The sequence below is a fragment of the Megachile rotundata genome, chromosome 13, assembly GCF_050947335.1.
Source record: "Megachile rotundata isolate GNS110a chromosome 13, iyMegRotu1, whole genome shotgun sequence".
Classification (NCBI taxonomy): domain Eukaryota; kingdom Metazoa; phylum Arthropoda; class Insecta; order Hymenoptera; family Megachilidae; genus Megachile; species Megachile rotundata.
This window is the reverse complement of record NC_134995.1, coordinates 5,528,117-5,553,871: the sequence shown is the minus strand read 5'-3', so window position 1 is coordinate 5,553,871 and position 25,755 is coordinate 5,528,117. Positions and strand designations below refer to the sequence as shown.

The following is a 25,755-nucleotide window of genomic DNA, read 5'->3' as shown; positions in this document are numbered from 1 at the left end:
TTTGTAATTTGTAATTTTTAAATTTGATAATTTGGAAACTTTTAATTTTGATAATTTGGGATTTGAAATTTGATAATTTGCCATTTTTAAAATTTGACAATTTGGAATTTGGAGTTTGATAATTTAGAATTGAAGAATTTAAGAATTTTTAAATTTTTAAATTTCACACTATGTAATTTAAAAATTTGAAATTGTAAAATATGATAATTTTGAATTGGAATTAAGAAGTATAGAAATATAAAAATAGGTAATTTGTAATTAATTAATGTTGAAATATAGGAATAAGGAATTTGTAATTATAAAAATGTGATAAGTAATAAATTTGAATTTTCAGAAATAAATTTGAAAGTTTAGAAACATTACAAATTTAATTAGAAATTTATAATGTTACCAATTTAAAAATTTTCAAACTTTCAAATTTGCCAATTTACAAGTTTATAAATTAACACATTTACAAATTTATAAACTTAGAAATGTATCATTTTATAGATTTATAAATTTGAAAATTTATAGTCCTATAAATAGAAAAATACAGAAACATAGAAAATCTATGCAAATTGCCAAATTACCAAATTTTCAAACTTCAAAAATTTCCATCTCTTCAAATTTTTAAATTTCAAAAATTTCCATCTCTTCAAATTTTCAAACTTCAAAAATTTCCATCTCTTCAAATTTTTAAATTTCAAAAATTTCCATCTCTCCAAATTTTCAAACTTCAAAAATTTCCACCTCTCCAAATAATTAAACCACAGAAATGTTCAAATCTCCAAATACAAAAATTTAGAAATATCCAACTTGAGGAGCTGACAACCCTCCAGTACTCGTTGGCCATCATTGCTTCATACTACGATCCTAACACATCCCAACCGGACAAATATAAATAAAACGTATGAATAGCATAATAGCGGACTCATTATGCAGATCGATTAGTATTGCGATTTACCGGTGGCCGAGAGTAGGTGTATTTTTGTTAAACCTGCGAGATGTACCGTAAATTCAGGGCTGTTTTGGGAATGGCCAACCATTGTACTAACAAAAAGCTTTGAATGTGTTGTAGCAGTAAAAATAAAATATATAAAATGAACATAACCTCCGGATTATTAATATTGACTTCAGGGTCGTGTTAAACAAAATAAAAGCACTCGCTGAGGCCCGCAGAGCTTATTTAAGAAACTATTTATTATATGAATATTGTTAATAGGTTTACACGTATCAAAATTGAAAAACAAAAATTTTAATTTCATTCAAATTACCTATTGTTCTTTTATTTTCGTTTTATATTGTTTTGTAATTTCAGATTGCAATAATATAAATTAATGCAGCTTTAAAAATTGTACTTTTTTGTAAAATGTCACCTCTCCATGTATGAAAAATTTTTGTTTGAATACACGATGTTTATTCGCAGGGGCCGAAGACATCTGTACGCGGCCCTGACTTTCTTGTATTTACCTGATCTGATTTCAAAATCAATTCAATTTTGAATCAATTCAAAAATTGAATCAAATCAATTTTTCTCTGAAATTTAGCGAATTAATGATAAAAGAGAAACATTGATATTCTTAAGAAATTTTTATTTTTTGTTTGATTTATAACATCAAGTATACAAGTATTTGATTCTTGTGCAACGAATATGAATTTGAAAAATTGTTAATTATATTTTCTCTCGTATTTATTTAGAATTGTGAATAAAAGAATTGTGATAAATTGCGAATAATTATAATCGTTCTAGAAGGTATAATAGTGATATGTAACGCCATTTTATTTTCTAACCTAAAAATGCGTGGAGTGTTTTCAGAAATTTTATCTAAAAAAACGGAACTCGAATGTTTTATTTTTTTTTAAATAAGTCAATAATATTTTTAATGATTCTTTTATTAAATTTAATTGGTAAATTAAATTCATTTGAAAAATTCTTGATTGAGTACATTTTAAAACTACACTGTAAGAGGTAAATGATGGACACCATTTTAGGACATATTTTATATGGTGTCAATTGCAAATTTTATACAAAGTTTTAACTAATTATAAGACTAACTATAAGTTTTAACTATTATTTTAAATACTTATATACAATTTTTATCTAATCATAAGTATACTTTTTAAAATTTGTAAATGTTTTATATTTTATCAATTATTTTAATTCAAATTTTCATAAAATTAGTTTCATAAAAAATTTACTTTAATATAATAAATTTTAAAGTACTTAGTTTAGTTATATCATTATTTATAAATGTAAATATTCATAATTAACAAAAATTGATTTTTAATAGTAAACAAAATATTTTTATAAAACATAACTTTTCTTAAATTTCTTGGAAACAATTTTCATTTTCATATTCGACGCACATTAATCTATGAAAGACTTATTGGATGTTATAAAATAAACAATTTAATTTGCTAGAAATTAATTTGAATTTGTTAGAAGATAAATTACAGCTCTAATATAAATACTGCAGGCAACGTTTATGAAAATGCTTAACTATTAAGAAATTAAACAATTTCTGTGACATGAAATGAAAAATAACTTAAATAATTAACAAAACATCAATCGTAACGTTAGAAATTAATAACATTTAGAGGTTTACCTGAACTCGCCTACTCCCGAATAAAAAACCACACGATTCATATTTAGAATAGTGAGATAAAAATTAGAGCAGATGTGATGCATTTTTAGTCGAAACGCGTACAATTTTCAATCTTGCTATTCTAAACTCACCTTGATGTTGATTATAAACATGTGAACAATGAACAAAATTTAACTCGAAACAATACGATTGTATCGTTAAATGAACGAAGAATGGTTTTATTCAAATTATAGAACACATGTTCATTAAAAACTATTGTCGTTCATTAAAAATTATTGTTGTTCATTAAACAAATTATTGGAATATTCGAACAAAAGCAAGATTACTGGAATCGTATTCCAGTCTGTCGATGATGATTGAAAATAATCGAATTAGTTTGAATCGGCTGAAAAGCAACGATGAAAGAATGATTAACACTAGAACAACCAGTGTTGATTGTTACCTAATTTTGAATTATTGCAAATAAATTAGAGAAATATATAAATAGAATTTAATACTTACCTAATTATTTCTGTAATTTAAAATAAATCAGAAATCCGTCATACTGATGGATATGGTTGTTCCGGTGTTATTAATTAATACTTTGACGTTGTGTAACACGTTGACTGCCATGGAAATGCTTGATATGAATTATGAATCATTGATCTTAGAAAGAAAAATGAATATGAGAGGTTAGGATATAAATTTTTAAAAATATCAGAAGCTATTTTTTTTAAATAATGCGCAATTAGTTACTTCAAATTAAAATTATAATATTTTTAACTAGTTCTCTTTCTCGATAATTTCTTAATTGTTTGAGGGAATTGAATTCGCCATCTGTCATGGCGGACATCGGCCGCCATCTTTTCCATTTAATACTCCATTTTGCTATGTTAAATTACTAAGATAATTCTAGAACAAAATATTCTGTTTTCTTTTTTAATTATTTCTCTAAATCTTTTAATGGTGCTCTGATACAAAAATTATTTACTATATTCTACAAAAATTTACTTTATATATCAGTTAGCTATAACGTTCAGTTTTTCAAATAATATTCAAATATAATAATAATTGAGTAATATTCAAATATTACTCAAACAGTATGTTTTTAATACACTATACAAAGTTTAAAACCTACACTTGCATTCTACACTTATAAATAAAACTAACATAAAACACTTAATAATATTTAAATATAAACTACAGGGTCTAACACTTCGCCATATCTTTTTTAACTACGGTTAGAAAAATTAATTAGAATAAATTTTAGCACCTAACACAATTATAATAATGTCACAAGCATCACTTCGAACTTCAGTATCCATTTTAAATTAATTTTCGATATTTCCCAAACTGAATTGTTTTATATGTATATTACGTATTAAACTTCATAAAAATATACTGAATTTTACGAGCAATGATTTGAATTAATCTCCATGGCAGTCAGCGTGTTAAACATTTCAAAATCGATTCACAATCATAACTTAACTCACGAAAATAAACTTTCATCTACGTAGATCAGTAGAAATATCCAATCTAATGGTGGACAAGGACCGGGAACCCTAGTAGAGAAGTTTATAATGCTCGATCATATTTAAATGCATCGAGTGACAAGATAAAATTCACGCGATCGCATCGAATATCCTTCGTACTGTATTTAGACCCGATGTAGACCGATAATGTTATATCGTTGTATTCCATGGTTTGGGATACTTATTCGAACATTTCAACATCCAAACATTGTCCGCAGTTGTTACGAACAGTGCACGCGTTAATGAATATAGCAATATGGCTGACTCGTTGCGATTTCATATCATTTTGTGATCGAAGGATCTGTGTTGAGCCTTGAGATTAATAACTAGATTATAACTGTTTGATTATAAATAATAACTATTTGGTTAATTGCTAAAAATGTCTAAATCTGTTTATAGAACGAGACTGGACTATTGGTTAATAACTAGGGTAATTACTAAAAATATAGATTACTAAAAATATTGATCTGTTTATGTTTGAATTAAAAATTTAGAAATTTTTAAAGTTACAAATTCTTACATTTTTAAATGCACAGATTTACATATTTTCAAATGTCTGTATTTTTGAATTCACAAATTCTCTAAATTTAAGAATTCTAAAAATTAATTACCCTAATTTAAAAAATTCTTAAATTACAAAATTTTTGTATTGCTAATTCAAAAAATTTGCTAATTTTCATATCTCAAATTTAAGTGTTTATATTCACTTTTAAACTCCTAAATTTTTGTACCCTTAATTCTGAAAATCCTCGTTGTCGAATTTATGAGTTTCAAATTTTTAAGCTTCCAAATTCCACAAATTCCTCTCCAAATCCCCAACTTCATAAATCTTAAAATCTCTAAATTTTGAAATTTCTCAATTAGTAACTTTAAAAATTTCCAAATTGAAGAATCGAATTTTCAAATCATTTTCAAACTTATAAGTATCTAAAAAGTCCAGGGTAACCGAGTATTATCGAAGTTCCAAAAACAAAAATCTTACGCCAATTTAGATAACACTAATAACAAACTCAGAATTATAAAAATGGCCGATGCGAAATCGCAACGAGGAAAGTCGCTCGTCTGCACCGGGCCTTAAAACGCTAAAATACGATCGATTCATAATCGTTACTTGTAGATACGTAAAACTATACCTGTTTGTTGCATACATCAGAATATATAGTTAGGTCTTATCGCTGATTTACACAGTCGATTGAAAAATGAGAATTAAAGTATAAGGAACGGCGTGAACAGAGGGTGACATCGTGCGAACAATTCTCGAGAGATCACTTCTCACAATCGTGTCACATTTTGATGAATTCATGCAACCTACGCTAAGAAAGTATGTAATACATATTACTTCTAGTTTATTGCTTCCATACTGGCGATTATAATGTACTTCGATTCGATTAACCATCCGACATTAGACGACGATCGATATTAACTATGTAATATTTGACATCGTTGTAACTGTCACGAGTAATCACTTCGTACGAATGCAATTGTATAACGAATATTCGGCATACCTGTCAGAAATAACAAAAAGAGCTATTATAATAATATTTTTGTTTTTAAATTTACACTGCGGGCATTTTTATTGTACCCACTCGCTTCCATTTGCGTAACAGATCTTTAACCTTCTAACTGCGGCTTTTTGTACTTTTAAGTTTTAATTTAGCTCCTTGCTGATTTATTTATCGAATGTGTCAGCTCACTAAAGGAAATTAAAATGTTATTCCAATGATCCTTGGCGAATAATAATTTAAAGCTTATTGAAAATTGGAATAAGATTCGTCACATTTGAACTAAAAGGGCGTCAGACTCGTCAAAGCAAGGGGTTAATCGCAACACTATTTCTACATAATTTCTACCAAATTTCTACCACGATTTTGTGTATACCTATTTCGACCAAAAGGTGTCTTCACACCTTTTCGTTTGAATGCAAATTTCCAAAACTGATAGAATTTCAAATTATCAGTTAAATGTAGATAATTTGAGGAATAGTATTGATACATTGCTGTTTATTAGAGATTATCAGTTTGTAAATTCTAGCTTAATTCATCAATCTACAAAATACAGGGTGTCTCACAACTAATATAGGTCTCTGAAATGGGGGGTAACAAACGTGATTCTGAATAAGATTTCCCTTTGCAAAAATTAAGTTTGAAGCTTCGTTTTTGAATTATTAAGAAAAAACGCGGACCAATCAGAGCGCGAGGATTACGCATGCGCAGACGCGAGAGCACAGCGTTGAGCCTAGAGGCGGAGCGCGCGTAACCTCGCGCTTTGATTGCTGCGCGTTAGATTACCACGCGCTGGATTATTACGCGTTGGATTACTACGCGCTGGTTTTGCTACGCGTTAGATTCCTACGCGTAGAATTACCGCGCGTTGCATTACTACGCGGTGCATTACTACGCGTTGAATATCCACGTGCTCGATTACTACGCGTTGGATATCCACGCGCTGAGTTACTACGTGTTGGATTACTACGCGTTAGATTCCTACGCGTAGAATTACCGCGCGTTGCATTACTACGCGATGGATTACTGCGCGTTGAATATCCACGCGCTCGATTACTACGCGTTGTATATCCACGCGCTGGATTACTACACGTTGGATATCCACACGATGAGTTACTACGCGTTGGATTACTACGCATTGGATTACCACACGTTGCATTACTACGCGTAGAATTACCATGCGTTGCATTACTACTCGTTGGATTACCACGCGTTGTATAGCTACGCGTTATTCGAAGCTGTCGCTCTTGCGTCTGCGCATGCGTAATCCTCGCGCTCTGATTGGTCCGCGTTTTTCCGTAATAATTCAAAAACGAAGCTTCAAAGCCCATTTTTGCAAAGGGAAATCTTATTCAGAATCACGTCAGCTACCCCCCCCCATTTCAGGGACTGACACTTGTTGCGAGACACCCCGTATCTTTAATAAATTAAAACAATTATCAAAATATTAACGTTCTAAATATGTAAATTTCTTAATGTCTAAATATTTATGTTGAAACTTGAAACAAATGTTTAAACTTGTAAAATGTAAAATTTCTATATTGCTGAATTTCCTAATTTTCATATCCTCAAACCTATAAAATTTAAAATTGTTGAATTTCTATATTTTTAAATTTACTTTCAAATCTTGAAACTTGCAAAATTTGTAATTTATAAATTTGTGAATTCTCGTATTTCCACAATTCTAACATAGTCATATTATATTAATATTACATTCTACTGTGTACATCGGAAACACCCTGTATAGCGGGGTACACTAAAATGTAACATGGCAGAAATAAGAGAATATCAAAGTTGTGCCGCAATTTTTTTGTTACAACTAAAATCGAGATTCTCTAATCTGATTATAATTAATATGATGATTTGATGATGTTACGCTGCAAAATGCTGTTTATATTTATATGTAGAATACTTTAAAATTAGGCACTAAATCTTTATGGTGTCAAAAGAACCCTGGTAAAAATAAGCACATACACATTTTTAAATCTAGAAGAATTAGAAGAAAACAATATCGCTAAATGAATTTAACAACTATTGTATAAAAAGTCAAAAAATTAATTGTGGAGAAATGATTCAACTTAAAGAATTTGAAGTTAAAATTGGAAAGTCTTTTGACACCTTTTGGTAGAAATAGTGTTAACTAATTTTAATTTAATCTTATTACTAATTTGATATTCTATTTTTAAAAATATTTTGTTTCCGTTATTTTATTTTTAGTGGTATATAAACCACAGTTGCTATTTGATATTAGCAAAAATTAGCTCGTATATACCACGCCTCTGTTTAAGCATGTGGTTTATAAACCACATTCGCAGTTAAAGGGTTAAGAAAAATAAGGTTTGGTATATTCGTTACACAACAATTTAGAATTACAGCTGCAGTACGTTATTTAAGTATGTTAACACAGGGTGCACGGATTGAACAATATTTTTATTGCCTAATATCACGGCAATTTTCACTATGCTTAGCAATTTGTACATTTAATTAGTTTATATGTAGTCTGAAAATTCATTTGGTTTTATATTGGCAATTATTATTAGGGGATAAGGGAGATTGTCTCACCCCCTGAAAATTTAGTATATGGTGTTAGAAAAATCTTCTCAAAGAGCTTAAAATTTAAGGGGTTGTTCGAAGCAATTTTCTGAGGGTATATTGCTTTATTATTGACTTTGAATGACAATTTCAGTTTATGAGTGTTACGAAAGAATCGCATTCTAGTTATTAATATTTTTATTAAATAATGCACGTATTATTTGTACAATATAAGCAATATATAAATTGCAATATTTGATATAAATAAAATTTCAGTACAAGGAAAAAGAAATGTAAAAAATGTCAAGATGTAGAAAAGTTAAAATATTGAAAGAAGCAATTTTATTTTACGATGAAATTTCATCTGCAAAAGTAACGAAGACGCTGCTACCATAAAATAAGAGAAGAAATGCGACAGAGAGATAACGCACACAAAAATTGGATTTTTATTATCCTCTTAGGTGCAATGCTTAAATATGTTACACGGAACGGTAGCATGAGAATAAAATTCCTAAATGTATTAGGATATCGAACAAAGATATTATATTAGAAACTGAACACGATATTTCGAACGAAAAGAAAATTGAAATAAGCCTGAAAATTGAAATGAGCTTGAACATTTATAAATAGAATAATGTTAAAAGTTAAAAATGGCAAATAAGCTTCAAAATTATAAATGAAACTAAGCTAGAAAATCGAAAGTTGTAATAAGCTTGAAAATTGAAGATTGTAATGAGATTGAAAATTATAAATTGAAATGAAGTTGATAATTAAAAACTGCAATAAGCTTAAAAATTAGGAATCGAAATAAGCTGGAAAATTAAGAATTGTAATAAGCTTAAATATTAAAACAAGAAATAAGCTTAAAAATTAGAAACTCTAATAAGCTTGAAGATATAACATTGTAATAACCTTGAAAATTTTTAATTGAAATAAGTATAAAAATTTAACAATTGCAATAAGCTTGAAAATCATAAATTGAAATAAGCTTGAAAATTAAAAATTAAAATACGCAGAAAAATTTAAGAATTGCAATAAGCTTGAAAATTAAAAATGAAAATTAAAAATTTTCAAGCTAATAATCTTTAAGATATAAAATTGTAGTAACCTTGAAAATTAAAAATTGAAATAAGCTTGAAAATTATAATTTAAAATAAGCTTGAAAATTAAAGATTGAAATAAGCTTGAAGATACAAAATTGAAATAAGCTTGAAAATATAAAATTGTAATAATCTTGAAAATTTAAAATTGAAATAAGCTTCAAAATGAAAAGCTGAAATTAGCTTGAAAATTAAAACCTGAAATATGCTTGAAAATAATTAAAAATTTGAAATGAGTTAAACAAAAAACACCGTGCACAATGTGTTAACATAAAAAGAGACTATGATAACGTGTGCAATCTAAAACTCATTCTCACAACAACAAAAGTAGAATATTATTAATACTTAATTAAAAACATCGAAACACATAATTTTCACAGTATACATCGTCGTATTTATTTCATAGAATAGAATACACACAAGCTGCGAAATATTTATATAAACATTTTATCGATGTTTCTTTTTTGATTGACGTCACTTCGATGCACAGTTTTATCGCCATTTTTCTTTTTTAAATAAACAACATGTAGTTTGGCACACGAAATTTGAGAGCACACATTAACGGTAGATCTAGTTACAACAGCTAAGTTCTGAACAAATACGAATACCACATTAACTTTGATCTCGTTGAGATATTAGACGCGTTTAGTAAATTTTCTTCAGTTGCGTGGATTAATAAGCACAGCGTGTACTTCACCTTCACAAATTACACTCGGTGGACACAGAAGCATCGCTGCTAATCACCGCTACTGTAAATCAAGGTCAGTCTCCGCACAATTTATAATTTATTGTAATAAAAAATAACATCCGATAATCAATATCAGATGTGTGAAACGTACAGTATTTTACTCTTTGAAAATACAAGTATAATGGTAAAAAGTGGTCGATATTTTAAATTCAACAAAAGAGAAAATTTCCTTCAAGTATTCCTGTTTGACAGTCATTTTTTATGCACTCTTTGTAAATTTATTTAATAAAAATTAATAACTAAGTATTCTTTAATTGAGATTTCAATTATAATTGAACGATTTTCTAATTGAAAATTGAGGTTTAATTGAATGATTTTCTAACTGAAAATTGAAGTTTAATTCTTAATTCAAATTTTCCAAATTAAACATTAAAAATTATTTAATCAAAGACTTTTCGATTAATAATAGTGTTTAATATTCCGAATGAAGTATAATGTTTATAATATTAAAAATATTACGAATATTATTTTTCGAACATTTACATAATATGACAATACTTTTAGCAGCTTCGTAAAAAATAAATTATGCAATTTATTCATAATATATTTAATATTTTAAAAGAATTTCTACATTTTTTACCATTATACTTTTGTTTAAAAGCACATTACAAAGAAATATAATATACGCATTTTATTCGCCACGTATAATTTTTGTGTATGAAATAATTATATTTTATTGGTTTACTAATGCACAATGCAAATAAATATCTGGTATCAATATATTTAATAGCATAATTATTATCCATGTGCAAAAAGTAATGTGATTATCTTTTATAGAATTAACTGTATAAAACATATGGTAAATTCAATATGGAGCAGAAATGATTTCCTTATACTACTTGCGAACCTCTAATTTCGTTATTCATTCATTTCGTACAGATTATTCAAACTTAAGATGCATGTGTACGACTCTTCATTGAAAACTAGATTAATAATTCAGATAAAAATTATAAAAAAGAATACAGCTTTGTATGTCACAAAGTAATTACTAAAACTTGATAAAATTTAAAATTTGATCACATTCTATACTTAAACAATTTCATACTCTCAAAATTCATATCTTATTATAATTTTACATTACCTTTTACAATTCTTACTTAATTTTTTTGCGGAAAATAACAGAAGATTTAAATTAAACATTCTTTCACTTGTCCCAAATTACAAATTAAAAAGCATGCTTTTATTCTTTTCAATCATTCCATATTTTCATAGATTAACTTTCATTACATAAATATTGTAAAATATAGAAAGTGTTTCATATTAACGTTTATTAGTGTTTCATTCATATCAACATCGATTTGTATCTTACAGGTTGAAAATGACGAAGAAATCAATGCTCCCGAACAAACGAAAGATGACTCGCCACAACCACCGCCAAGTACTCCAACAAAGGTCCAGAACCTATCATCGTCCTCCATAGTAACTCCTAGAGCAGTCAGAAGTGGTTTGGCAAAATCCCCAGAAGCAGGACCTAAAAAAAGTCTGATCTCTCAAGAAACGGAAGCAGAAATGGGGGGCAAGAGTCCAAATGTGGAGGATAGAAATACAACAAAATCACCTGGTACTCCACGTTCCCCTAACAGTCCTCAATTAAAAAGTCCAGAAGACAAAACAGCAAAATCACCCGGCACTCCGCGTTCTCCTAACAGTCCTCAATTCAAAAGTCCAGAAGACAAAACAGTAAAGTCACCCAGTACTCCGCGTTCCCCTAACAGTCCTCAATTAAAAAGTCCAGAAGACAAAACAGCAAAATCACCCGGCACTCCGCGTTCTCCTAACAGTCCTCAATTGACAAGTCCAGAAGAGAAAGCAGCAAAATCGCCAGTTTCTCCACATTCTCCCCAATCGAAGACTCCGGACGACCAATCAGCAAAATCACCCAGAACTCCACGTTCCCCTAACAGTCGATTAAAGAGTCCAGAGGATAGAACAGTAAAGTCACCTTCTCCGAGTAATTCTCAGTCAAAGATTCCAGAAGATAAAACTGCAAAATCATCTGGATCACGGTCTCCTAACATTCCTCGGTTGAAAAGTGCAGAAGATAAACCTGTATCTCCACATTCTCCAAATAATACTCAAGAAAGTCCAGAAGATAAACCAGCAAAACCTAGTCCACGTTCTCCTAACACTCGATTAAAAAGTGCAGAAGATAAACCTGTATCTCCACATTCTCCAAATAATACTCAAGAAAGTCCAGAAGATAAACCAGCAAAACCTGGTCTACGTTCTCCTAACACTCGATTAAAAAGTGCAGAGGACAGAGCATCAAAATCGCCTGTTTCTCCGCGGTCTCCTAATAGTCCGCAATTGAGTCCAGATAAAGTGTCTCCTCGTTCCACTGGGAAATCGTCTGCGAAAGAATTGCGACTACCAAAATTGGCACCTTCTCCTACTCCGCAGGAGCCTATCTCAGCCCCAGAAGCGCATTCTAAGCTGAGTTTACCAAAACTTAGCGTTGCACATTAATTAATTGAGAGAATAATACCTTAGCGGTTGCACAGCACTTGATGCACACAGCGGACTTCAGGTCAATTTGAAACCCAGGAATCTTAATAACAATCAGAATTTTTCTTTGAAGGCTAAGTTAATTGAAAGTGGTTAGAAAATTATGGTACACACTCGGTTATACTATGTGTGTCCAACAAGAAGTCTTCTGAGTGAAATGCAAGGATTAATCGAAATGAAAGGGTAATTTCAAACGATGTAGTGTTTAAACTACTACATAACAATGATTGTTTAAATTACTGTGTACAGTGTTTAAGTTACTAATTTAAGTGGTTACACATAAATATTGATAAAACTTACATAAAATTAACGAGTAGTGTACCTCGCTTAACCCTGAACCTTTTCAGGAGACTTCTTGTAAGATACACTGAGTGGTTTGATAAATTATTTTATTCCATAAAGTCTTTCCCTTATTTAACATTCAGAGACTCATAAAAATTACGTCAATTTGTCAAGAATGTAAAATGAAAATTTAAGCATGGTGTTTTAAAATGTAAAATTATGGAATATGGAGAAAATGACTCTTGCTTATGAGTTGTCTCCCATGACCTCATATTTATACATGTATCTGAGATGATTATCTAGTAATTACTAAATACATATATTTATTCTGTATACCAATTTGCAAAATAATTTTGTACTAATAACGAACGATAGTTTTTGGAACACATTGGACCCAAATTTGGAATTATTTCTAAGGGGCCGAAAAGTTTAGAACTAGTTTATGATTACACTTTTAAAAATTTGAAGATTTAAAAGTACATGTAAAGATTGCAAAATTAACAAATTTGAAGATCTAAAAAAGATTTGAACATTTGAAAATTGATTCATAACATTTAGGTTAGCACAACTAGCAGCTTACTAAGAACCTCAACACTTTGAAGACGAGCTTCGTACTTTTTAGCTTATGCTGTCATTTTTTAGAATTATTTATATTGAAATCTGCTATAATCATAAAATTTGAAGCATATATTATCAACAAAAAATGATTTCTTAGAAAATATCATTCAAGTCAAATATGATAAAGATAATTTCATTATTATGTTTAGTTAACTTATATTTAGTTTACTCATTATCAACTTTTAATATTTTCAATTAATTACAATGAACATTTCATGAACAATATGTATAGATTGATCCCCTATGATAAAATGTAATTTGGCCTTGGGGACTATATTGATATCACATAACCTACAGCACAAATTATCTTATTTTCTATAAATATACAAACACGCAACGGATATTACAACTGGGAATATTTTTCCCAGAAGTAATCTTAGAAGAAAATTATGTTTTATTTATGTTTTCTTCTGTGGTGTATGCATGTTTTTGCAGATATAAACATAATTTATTTCATTTTTAAAAACAGCTAGCTATCCTAGCTTATCTTATCCTAGTTTAAAATAACTAGAACAAAGAATCAACTTTTATAAAAAAAAACAAATGGATGGGCCACAGCATCATTACATCCTCTATACGTTTTATTTTTTAAATAGCATACCAATTATATCATAAAATAAAGAAAAAAAAATACATAGATAAGTTAGATGATATTTATTCCCCTAAACTAACACAAACAGAAATATGTTATTTTCAAATGTGAAAATTAATTTGTTTATTGCGTACTTTAATACAAATTGTATTTTTACTTCCTTTGAAATATATTTTTTTTTTGGGCCTGGAGTCCGTTAAGTGAGAACTAAATTTACTTTGAGAAGTAAGTAACATTGTTGGAAACTTAAAAATTGCAATTTCTAAATTAATTCCTTTTTCTACATTGTATGAATTTAGAGAACCAATTAGGACACACGTAAAATTGAATTAAGTAGTATGCACTTTATAACAAATAATTTTCAGTTGTATTAATGAATGTAGAGCTGCTTCACATAAATATAAATGACTGAAAGAATAATTAAAACGCCATAATGCAAAGAAAGTGATGGCTTGAAACATTTGCAAGCCAACTTCTTTCTAACGAAATTCATTCCGTCGCAACCTCGCATCTTTTACCTCAAAGATGAAATTTTTATGAAGGTTGAGAGTCTGAGAAATTTTTGTAGTTTATAATTTATTCAATAAATACATAATCTCATGTACACGATGTTTCGTAAATTGTAAATTATGGATAAAAAGTAAGATAAAAGTATCAAACGAAGTATACAAAAAGTATATATCATCATAAGATTTCGCTAAAATCGATTAAATAAAATTAGTTATACAAATTTTGTAAACAAATGATTTGTGTTAAAAACAATTCATTACTTTGTCATTTACTTTCCCTATGCAATTTATGAAATATCTTGCGAACAATCTGATCAAAGAAAAAAATATTGTTATTTTAATTAAGTCTGTACACGTATACCAAATATATTATTATGTATAAAACGAGTTTAACAATATGTAAATAGTACATCGTAATTTTACTGCACATAACATCACAAAATACAGTTCTGTTAATTATAATGCAAAATATTGAAAAGTATTATTTTCAACTATAACCTTTGCAATTACTTAATCATATTTCCATCCAAATTGAGATCAAAACCATAAAAAATCTATAAGAATTACGAATATACTATATTTGAGATACGGAATAGTGATAGTTATTAAAAATATAGACATTTCTAAGGTAATAACAATATATGGATAGTTCTTGATGTACATAGCAAAATATATCTTTATTGCATATACATTTTCAATGTGTTAAAATTGGAAGTACGTTTTACTAAGAGATTCCAAAAATATTTGACTGTAATAATTATATTATTGGCAGTTTTGTGCTGTTGTGAAAAAAGTACTATGAAACAAGATAAATTAAAGAACAATACAGAGTAAGTCACGAATTCTGTTCACCTGAAATATTTCTGCTTTTGTTACAGAATAAGAGAATACCCACTGTGTTAAGTTTTATGAGCTCAAAGAATTTATATGTTGTAATAAGTTACACTGCATCCATTGAAAATGTAAATATGATGAACACTTCACAATTAATTTAATTTTTTTAATTAAAATAATTATTCTGTTATAATAAAATTTAAATATATAAATAAATACTGAATTTTGAGAAAAAGTAATCAAAAAGTATCTTGAAGTATTCTTCACACTTACATTTACAAGTAAACCATTGTAACTGTATGTGATTCAAGAAATGATTACAATGTTTGTATTTTCAGTTTTTTTATACTATTCAAAACAGAAATACTTCAAAGGACATATCTTGTGACTTACCCTGTTGATCTACATCAGTTTTTCTTTGGCAGTGGTGGTGGAACTAACGTAACTCCATTAAAATAGGGATGACTTAATCCTTTTTTTGCTGTTATCCTTTGACTGGGATCATAAGTCAGGAGTTTCTGTTAAACGAAGAACAACAAAGTAATCACAACTGCTGTAATCAAAGAAAAACTGAATATGAATTATTATTTTATGAAGTATTATTCTTACCAAAAGTAAGTCTTTGGCATCAGAATCAAAGGAAGGTACAACTTCATCTAAACATCGGGGTTCCCACCTTGGAAACATTGACGTGTAATCACGTAGTTGTGACACTCCTGGCCAAATGCTCTCATCGGGTGTACCTAATGTACGAAATATCCTAAAGAGTTGATCTATTTCTGAATCACCTGGGAACAAAGCTCTTCTGGTTGCCTATGAGAATAATATTACTATTTTCAAAAATTAAAATTATTTATTAATTAGATCATGTTTTAAAATTATTTTTTTTGCATTAAAGTAGTATTTGACAGATGCTTTAGTTCACATACCATCTCTGCAAATATACAACCAAGACTCCAAACGTCCACAGCATTAGAATAAAATTTGGTTCCTAAAAGTATTTCTGGTGCTCTATACCATAATGTTACTATTTCATGTGTGTATGTACGAACAGGAACACCAAATGTTCTGGCTAAACCAAAATCTGCCAATTTTATATGACCCTCCCGATCTATTAACAGATTCTGTGGTTTTAGATCTCTGTGTAAAATGCAACGAAGATGGCAGAACGAAATTGCTTTCAATAATTGATATAGATAGCTCTGTAAACATAATAGACTAGTCTTTGAACAATTCACACATCTATTTTCAGTCTTAACGTTTGAGAGCAATACCTTTACAAGAGCTTGATCTAATCCTCCTTTAACAGAATCTAATAATTTTTTCAAATCTTGTTGTAAGAATTCGAAAACAAGATAGAGGTGATTGTCACCATCTACTACATCAAATAACTGTACAATATTTGGATGTGTAAGTTCCCTTAATAATGATATTTCTCGAATAGCAGTGGATGGAACACCCTCACTTTCCCTAATACAAATTAATATTACTTCATTACTCATATGGATTAATAACTGATAACAAACTTGAGTACTAAGTTATTCTGTCATTTAAATAAATATATTGTGTGTTTATTTACAGATAGAATCATTAACAAAGACAATATTTAATTTCCATTAAGCCACATGATTCATACATTTGATGAACTTTGATAAAATAAAACAATTAAGTTTAAAAAATAAGCACATAGGGAAAATCCTGTTTGTATATTTGATGAATTAATTAAAAGATTATAAATTAAAAACCAGGCGAGCATAACACAATGGGACAAGCTGAATAATGTGGTGCTACGAAAATTTAATGTAACGTGGCCCCTGCAGATTCAGCTGACCCCAATGTGTAAGTTAGCAGATGTGTTAGCAATGCATAAGAAGCACAAGCTCAATGAATTATATTTATCTTGAAAAGTTATTTACATGGTTAAAGACAAAAACAATTATAGAGAAATGATCCAGTAACCCTAGAAACATGCAAATTATTTAGACATTTATAGAGTAAATAGAATATTAGTTTTCAGAACGATAATATATTAAATACCTAATAAAATATATAATTTTAATATAACAATATTTAAAATGAATGGTATAATGTTATGTAGCATTTAATTGAATAACTATTTTTAAAGATATACAAAATATCTAATATTTGTATCATTAAATTAATGGAAAACTATATAATTTACTTATTAATAAAGTAAAAAATTAGATACAGTATGATATGAATAGAAATTAATTATATCCATTGAATGTAAAATATACTTATTACACATATACAAGTAACATCATTCAGAAAATAATTACATTTAATTTAAAATTCTATAAAATTATATTATTACATACACAGTCAGAAACTTCTAAGAAAAATATCTTTTTTATATTTCTGTATATACATGTAAACAATAAAGTAATAATAAAGCTGAATCATACTTCATAAAAAATATCGAAAACACATATTTCTACATGTGTAATATATTGTAATATACACTTAAGCATTTTCACTCTAATTCTAATAAGTTTAAATTATTATTAAACGAAATATATGCCCATTTTTTGGTTAATATAAAATATAAACGACACATCACCTAGAATGAACATTCAAAAAATAACAAATTTTTATATATAAGTAACAAACGACGTACGTTTCAAGACGAATTTTTTTAAGTGCCACTAGTTTTCCAGTTAACTTATCTTTCGCTTTGTAAACCACCCCATAAGTTCCTTCCCCAATTTTTTCGATCTTGACGAAGTTGTCCATAACCTCAACGTCACGTTCGACGTTGTCGTTTTGGTTTTGACACTCCGTTGTAGCTGTCAATCTTATATCACCGTCCCGAAATTGTTTCTAACTGCGTGCCGACGAGACGCCGACAATCGATGCCGACGGTTAATAAACAACCTGAGCACCCGTTTGATCAAATTTCTTTGTTTATCAACACCGAAAAACCGCTTGACATGCGCATTTCATAGTAGCCATTTTTATTAAAAGGGTTTAGAATAATCGATTCGAGAAATCGATGGAACTGAACGATTGATCGCTTTATTAAATCATCGACGACGTAACAGGTGAACGAACCCGGTAACATTCAACTGCTTGCTATATTAGGATTATTACAAAACTTATGAAATTTCAAATCGTAAAAAATGTCATTTATTTTTATTATAATGCAATTTAAAATTTTTTTTTATTTTCAGGTGTGTGAGTTACTAGACCGCAAATTTTCATATGATCAAATTTTTAAGTCTCAAATTCTAAAGTTTTCAAATTTCCAAATTAAAAAATTATAAAATTTCCAAATCCTAATGATCAAAATACCAAATTTATTATTTCTCAAATTTTCAAATTTCCAAATTCCTGAAATTCAAAATTTTCAAATCTTAATATTTTCATAAGCCTTAAATTTTTAAGTTCTCAAATTCTATAAAAATTTCCAGATTCTTTTTGAATTTTCAAATTTTAAATTAACTAATAATAATTAACTAATTATTATGTTAGAGCAGTAATTAAGAATAAAAATTGAACAAAACAATGTCACTATGCAATATATTATATGTATTTATTCAAAGAAAAAATGTTACAGAACCATAGAATAATAATATATTCATAATTATAACGTTATTGATACAAAATAACATGTAATATATTGATGTAAAACAATGCAACAAATATTCATAAATATTTCAAATTTTAAAATAGTTAAATGGAATGATCCAGGCGATTTAAAAGCATTACTGGTTCTTACATTCAAAATTGGAACATAAAGTGATTACTATATAGAAACTATCAATAATTTTCAATGAATTATTTAATTAATGCATTTACACTATATTAGGTGTAAATTTAATCTATTTTAAAAGAAATACTTTTGACTATTGCTTAACCGTTTGAAATATATCTGTTTAATAATATGTAGATATTCATTGATTATGCTTATATACATATAGGAATGTATTAATATGTTATGTAGTAAAACACGCATTTATTACATTTGCAATATTTATCTTAATTTATATATCATTTTTATCACTGTAATCAATGTTATTCTTGATATATTTATAGCTCCAATTGGATAAAAATAAAGACAGTGACATACTCTAGTTACAGATTATAATCCTTTAAATCCTTTCTCTAATTTTGAAATTATGTTATTCAATTTATTATTACTTTCTTGGCTTACAGTACATAACATATTATATTTTTCTCAATGTGTTGCATAATATGCACAAAGATGCCGTGAGTTATAGATATGATTTTTACCAAGTGTTTATAATACCTATTTTTTGATAAAGCTAAAAATATATGAAGATTGGAATGTTTGAGTAATGTATCTTTATTAACCCCTTATTGTGTATTATATTGCATGATGGTATCTCTAATTATTTGTATGAATACAATATCGTATATGTTTATGTCATATTCATCAAACTTTCATAAGCAACATTGGTTTTTGATTCATAATTTTATTTGCAAATTTCAGATATTAAATGGGTGCATATAAAATATCATTTCTTTTTACATTAATAAATAATTGCTTTAGTGGTTTTCATTGTACTGTTACTAAAATCATAATCATTAAAAGAAATAGCTCGAAAATCATATATTGTCCATAGTTTCAAAAAAACATTTTTAGGTAATTAATACAAAATTTTGGGAGTTAATGCACACATATGATTTATAGAATTGATCAATAAATTATCTTAAGAAATTCAAAATTCAGAAGAACATTTCATATGCACCAACTATTGTTTGGTATATCAGAAATGATGTCATATTTTTTCATAGCTTTTGAAAGTCTGCATTAAAGGGGTTAAACTAGATATGGAATAAAATAAAAGAGAAATTATAAATGTAAAGATAGTGATTATATATTATTATTGAATTGATATCAAATATAATGAAACTTTTAAATAAAAAAAAAGAAGTAATATTGAGATGAAAACGAAAAAGAATACATCTGAAACAAATATAACGAGCCGTGCAATTTCAGTGCACTAAATTCAAATTCTTATTTTATGATATATTTGTAATACGTATTCCAAGCATGAAGTATTATTATGCCCTTTTTGTACTTAAAATTTAAACTAATTGAAAATAACGAGCACTTTATATGTTTTGGAAGTATAACCATTAAAATATTAAATTAATATATGTTGTTCTAAAACATTACTGAATAATTTAAACGATTCTATAGAATTATATTTTAACGTACTTTACATTAAATTTAAATATACAATCTACGAAACCCATACTACAAAACGTAATATAAGTTGCAGGAAGCAAATGATACAAATTACAGGAAGCAAATAATAAATTCAAAATTGGTAACATGGTGATTATAATGTCATTATAATATATATGGCAGTATTATGATAATATCTCAAGATGAAAGATTCTTGTCTTAATTATCACGCCATATCTGAATCTTTTTTTCTGCATTAATATATTTGATTCAATAGCGAAATACTGTTAATCTTTTATAATTCTTCATGAAGTTATTCTTTTTGATTAAAACAATTCGTTTAAAAATAATTTGATGAAGATTTGTTTGATTGAAGTTTAATAGAAGGAATTCTGTTTTAAAAATACATGTACAATATGTACTTTATATTGAAGCATTTTCAAAAAGTACTAATACATTCAGGTTAAATATTGTTAAAATTTAAAATATAAAAAAATTGTTATTGAAGAGAAATTTAATTAATGAATGATCTCATATTTTCTAAACACTTATAACCACTGTTTAGAAATAATGTTTTAGCAAAAAATAATTTTGCTAGTGAAGAATAATGGGTCATATTCAAACAAAATTTCGGCGAATAAAAAAACTAAATTTTGTAAAAACGCGCTTGCGCAAATGTATCTAAGTATTAAACTACAAGGCGCATTGAGGCTTAGTACAATTGTTCTAAATGGATGACTAGAGCACACATTTTAACTATCGTTTGTCTAATGCGTTCTAAAACCTATGACTGTCCACTTTTCAAATGCATTGTATCTTTTTCCTGTTGAGCATTGTAAACTGCAGTGAAAGACAAACAGTTCCTTGAGAATTGTATTATATGCAATGATGTTTGTACTGTGAAATAAAAATTAATTCTTTGGTTCCTAACTAATCAAACGTTTCTAAGCATGAACCAAAATAATTCAAGTCGAGACATTCATCAATATTCCTAGTTATTAGCATTTCTGTAGAAATAAAAATTTTTGGTGTAAAATGTACGAATTATCTCAATAAAAATATTTATGCTAAGAAAAAACAGCTCTTTGATGTGGATTTAATTGATTTCTGTAACGTCTTGCCAAGAAAGCTGCAATCACCTGAAAAAGTGTAAATATTTAATTTACACCAAATCAGTTATTCTTATGTTTTAATTAATAAACTAGTGAATTACATTGAAACCTGTTATACATATAATATGTGAGCGATATAAAAAATGTTTTTATAGATATCAGTATGATAACATATATAGTAGAAATCACAACATGTAAGCACCCACCATCTATTAGAAGGATCATATGAGGTGACAGAGGATATAGCGATGGTGTTAGACTAGAGGAAAGCACTAGGATTAGCTCGTGGATCTTTCTGATTCCTGTACCGCACGGTCAACCAAACACCAACGAACTGTAATGGGTATACAAGTTAACATCTGCTAAGTAACACTATTCAGTGCAACAAAGAAACAGTTGACAGGTGTAATATATAATTTAAGCAGCATTAAATTTTCACATTGCTTTTTAAAAATGAATACGTTTTCTCCTAAAAATAATGCTATAACATATGCTTCAAAATATTTACCTCTGTGAAGCTGAAGAATAATCCTATACTGCCACACAATTTAAAAGCATAATCAATTGTAGATTGTAGTTTCTGCATACATGACGGACATTCACAATCAGTATCAGTAGGATATTGACAGCAAAGTTTCTGAAGTACAAAAACACAAGATTAGAAAAGATAATTTTATACCTGATATGAAAAACCATAGTACAAGTGAATGTTTCATTTCTAAATATTATACTATATGCAAGTATTTGATTTAATACATTGACCAGCAATTTATATATAGCAAACAGGAGAACATTGTTAATAATTTGAAATTTCCTGCATTAATCTGATTTATGTCAAGTTACAATATTATTAATAAATACAGATATAGTAGCTATATGCAGTACTTGTCCAACCAGCTCTTGTTATGAGACAATTAAATAAACACTGATTAAACTTCAGACTAATTGGATTGAAAAGGAAATCTTCAAAAAATGCCATTCTATACCGAAGTATATAGAATGTCTCGAAGTATATCGAATTTATCTCTCACATCTTATCTTTCCACTTGTATTATGATTTTCGATGAATCTTTTATATCCTATATGTACATAAAATGTAAATACACAATGAAATGCACTTACATTTTTGCAAGATACTAGCTCTTTATCATCTAAGACTGCGCTGACAGTATCATTAAATCCACAACAATTGAAAGTAGTCTCAACCTTTTCTTTTAAATCTTGTCCAACACGTCTCCAACCCTAAAATTACAATATTTGGTGTTTTCTATAATGATGTTAATGATGGTAAAATATTATTAAAATTAATATTACCTGTTCTGCTAATTGTTCTTGTTGTTTGGTATTAACAGCAAGACAAGCACAAGCAATGCTAAATTGAATCAAAAACAGAAGGAACAGAATAAGCATATACTGTTAAATAATATTAAGGATCATATTAGAAATGTATTAACATATATAATATTTGTTAAATGTATGTATAATCTTTATTAATTAACATTTTTTAATTTTTGTATTAAAAGACATGTATTACCAAGGCTTATAACAATTTTTGTGATTGATTAATATTAAATTCCATGTCAACTTTAATCCTAATGTTATTATACTTACTGTTCCATGTAGATTTTTATTACATACAAGTTTATAATTTATTAAATACCTGATGTTACAATATAGTAAACAATAAATTTTATAAACATTATTTTAAGAATTCCTGGAATGAATACATAAAAAGTGCATAAATGGATCATGTACTAAGCAGAATTTTAATTCTCAAAAAATTAAATTAATGAATTAAGAGTTGTGTAAAAACTATAATAAATTATAATTTAAATGGAACTATACACTTGACATTAATATGTTTATTAATTTAACTTATTTTAACCGCTATAATAACATAAAGTTATAAACAGAAATAATATTAATAAAAAAAAAAAACAATATGAAAGTATCAAAATGACATTTTCTATTATTAAATGCATTGTAAATATATAGTTACATAAAAAATATTCTACATTCATACGAAATCATAAAAGGATACAAAGAACAGTAGAACTTGATGGTGTTTGACAGCACCGATGAGGCCAAGTATAGAAATAAGAATTAGTATTACACCACATGCTAAAATTCCTCCAATGATTGGAAGGTTTGTAACTAAAGCCGAAGCTCTTCCATAAACAGCTACCCCGATCAAAATAAACGCAACAACCTGAAATGTTCAGACACACTTTAATATTACTATTTATGATCCAAAAAAAGTATTCAATTTAAATATTATTCTTAAATTTATATTTTTTAATAAATATTAATAGAAAAGTTTCAATTTTATACAAACAATTTAGACTGTCCTATTATAAGGTAATAACTTTTTAAATAAAATAAATTTTCCCATTTTTTCAAATTATTTTAATTTATAGATTATTATTATTCATGACATCACAATATACAAGCCAGATAAGGCAAAATATAATATTTATTTAATGGAGAATATAAAATGTTTTAATAATAAAAGTATGATTAAAGTCAAACGTTTTTGTTCAAAGTGTGCAAGCAGCCCTATTTCCGGAAGTTCAGCTTACAATATAAAGGATGTTTAAGGCCGTCAATGCGTTTTTGGAGCACGTAAAGCCGCCACACATCTTCGTATATGGGCTTTGTCCTCTTTAGTATATTCACTCGTGAGAGTTCGTCGATTTTTTAAATGACGATATTCAGAGAATCTGAATACTTTGCTATAATATCACGAACTAATAAAAAAAACACATATACATTAACTGGTGCAATGAACAAATATATCGCCACCCTTCCTCTGATGGCAGACACTTTGCGACTGCTCGCACTGCAACACGTCGAGTGCATTCGAACTCTCGATTTCTCGTTCGATTCTAACAATGCGCGCGAAAAACAAATTTCACAATTAGATTTATTCGTTTCTTTTTATAAAATCATATTACAATAAATGTTGCTTGTCATATATTCATTCTGCTACTTTAAGTAGAACATATCCACGCATTTAGTTCGCGTTTCGATCATATTCTTACGAAATATATTATATTATCATGAATTAAAATTAAAAAAGCTTATTGCTTTTAAATGAAATTTTTTTAGAAGTAAATTTTTAATAAAATTTCATAACAAGTACATTCTGTTGAAATACAACGTAGAATGTTTCTGGTGCCTCTGTAGAACGTTCAGTTTCCGTCAGGGAAACAAAATAGAGGTATCATAAATGTATCGCGATAACACGTAAAATAGATTAAGTATTCTTCGTGTCAGATTCAAATTAAACATTAGAGATAACCGGGTAAGTATGTATCAGTTTATTTTTCCATAATGTGTAGGATTTTTACAAAATATTTGAATGTTACTAAAACCTTTGTTCCTTGAACGTTCAATATCATAAATTACGTCCGGTAAAGTCGTCTTTCACGAAACTGTTGTGTTAACGTACAGTTAAAAAAAGATTGGAAAGTCTGTTCGGTTACGTCGGAAATTTATCAATGAACAGATTTGTTATAAGTTTTTATCAGACACATTTGTTATAAGTTTAAATACAGTAAGATGTAGAGAAACATGTACAAATTAATTTAATTCTTATGATAAATCACGTAAATAAATTCAATAGTGATTTTATTATTCAATAGAGACATTCAATAAATTTTCTGCTTCATGATTAATAAATTTTCATTTCATTAGTATATTTTATAAGAGATTACATAGATTTTTATTTAATAAGCTGTATTCAATTCGCTGATATGTTAATTAATAAAATGATTTTCAATCAAAATCATTGATAAAAATTTTTAGATAACAATTGTAATTATTATGGAAATTTTCCAATATTTTAATTACAATGAAAAATAATTTAAACGAATTTCCTTCATCTTCATAAATTGAATAATTCAATTAATTTTCTATAATTTTAATATATTGAAAAATTCTTTATCTAAGTGTCATTCGAGAAATGACTATTGTCTATATTGCCTGCATCCAATTAAAAAAGACAGCTGTTTACGCTATTAAGTTCCCAGAATATTTTCATGCATAGACTCTTAACTACCTGATGTTATCAGCTTCTTCTTCAAACTTCAAATTTACAGCTTCGATACTTATATCACAAAACTAATATGCATTACTAAATCTGGAAAA

General features: G+C 27.8%; 3 protein-coding genes and 1 long non-coding RNA gene across 6 annotated transcripts in view; 2 read left to right on the top strand and 2 right to left on the bottom strand.

Annotated features, from left to right (window-relative positions):
* tau (microtubule-associated protein tau) overlaps nucleotides 1-15,837 on the top strand; it is a 63,384-nt gene extending 47,547 nt beyond the window's left edge. Inside the window, exon 9 of the mRNA XM_076539251.1 lies at nucleotides 11,290-15,837. Coding sequence (XP_076395366.1) covers nucleotides 11,290-12,444 — 1,155 coding nt within the window. The 3' untranslated portion in view covers nucleotides 12,445-15,837. The remainder of the gene's footprint in view (nucleotides 1-11,289) is intronic.
* On the bottom strand, nucleotides 15,143-18,273 carry LOC100881234 (cyclin-dependent kinase 2). The gene is made up of 5 exons (XM_003701333.3): nucleotides 17,957-18,273; nucleotides 16,593-16,788; nucleotides 16,248-16,520; nucleotides 15,928-16,131; nucleotides 15,143-15,836 (listed from the first exon to the last, which is right to left on the bottom strand). Exons 1-5 carry the CDS (start codon nucleotides 18,070-18,072, stop codon nucleotides 15,726-15,728), a joined length of 900 nt encoding a protein of 299 aa, XP_003701381.1. The 5' UTR covers nucleotides 18,073-18,273; the 3' UTR covers nucleotides 15,143-15,725.
* LOC143265667 (uncharacterized) lies at nucleotides 18,259-19,634 on the top strand. Its single transcript, XR_013040353.1, has 2 exons — nucleotides 18,259-18,393; nucleotides 18,510-19,634. It is a non-coding gene; the product is annotated as an uncharacterized LOC143265667 (long non-coding RNA).
* A 1,511-nt stretch (nucleotides 19,635-21,145) lies between these two features.
* On the bottom strand, nucleotides 21,146-24,460 carry Tsp97E (Tetraspanin 97E). 3 transcript variants are annotated; one of them, XR_001095268.2, is made up of 7 exons: nucleotides 24,186-24,456; nucleotides 23,648-23,815; nucleotides 22,921-23,019; nucleotides 22,729-22,848; nucleotides 22,115-22,243; nucleotides 21,813-21,940; nucleotides 21,146-21,633 (listed from the first exon to the last, which is right to left on the bottom strand). XR_001095268.2 is itself a non-coding variant. In XM_003701332.3 (6 exons), the coding sequence occupies exons 1-6, from the start codon at nucleotides 24,243-24,245 to the stop codon at nucleotides 21,562-21,564; spliced, it is 648 nt and encodes a 215-aa protein (XP_003701380.1). In that variant the 5' UTR covers nucleotides 24,246-24,460; the 3' UTR covers nucleotides 21,146-21,561. The 3 variants fall into 3 exon arrangements, 2 of the variants coding, with proteins under 2 accessions (XP_003701380.1, XP_012136198.1); XM_003701332.3 differs by lacking the exon at nucleotides 21,813-21,940 and having other exon boundaries at nucleotides 24,186-24,460; XM_012280808.2 differs by lacking the exon at nucleotides 21,146-21,633 and having other exon boundaries at nucleotides 21,667-21,940; nucleotides 24,186-24,457.
* Nucleotides 24,461-25,755: the final 1,295 nt, after the last annotated feature.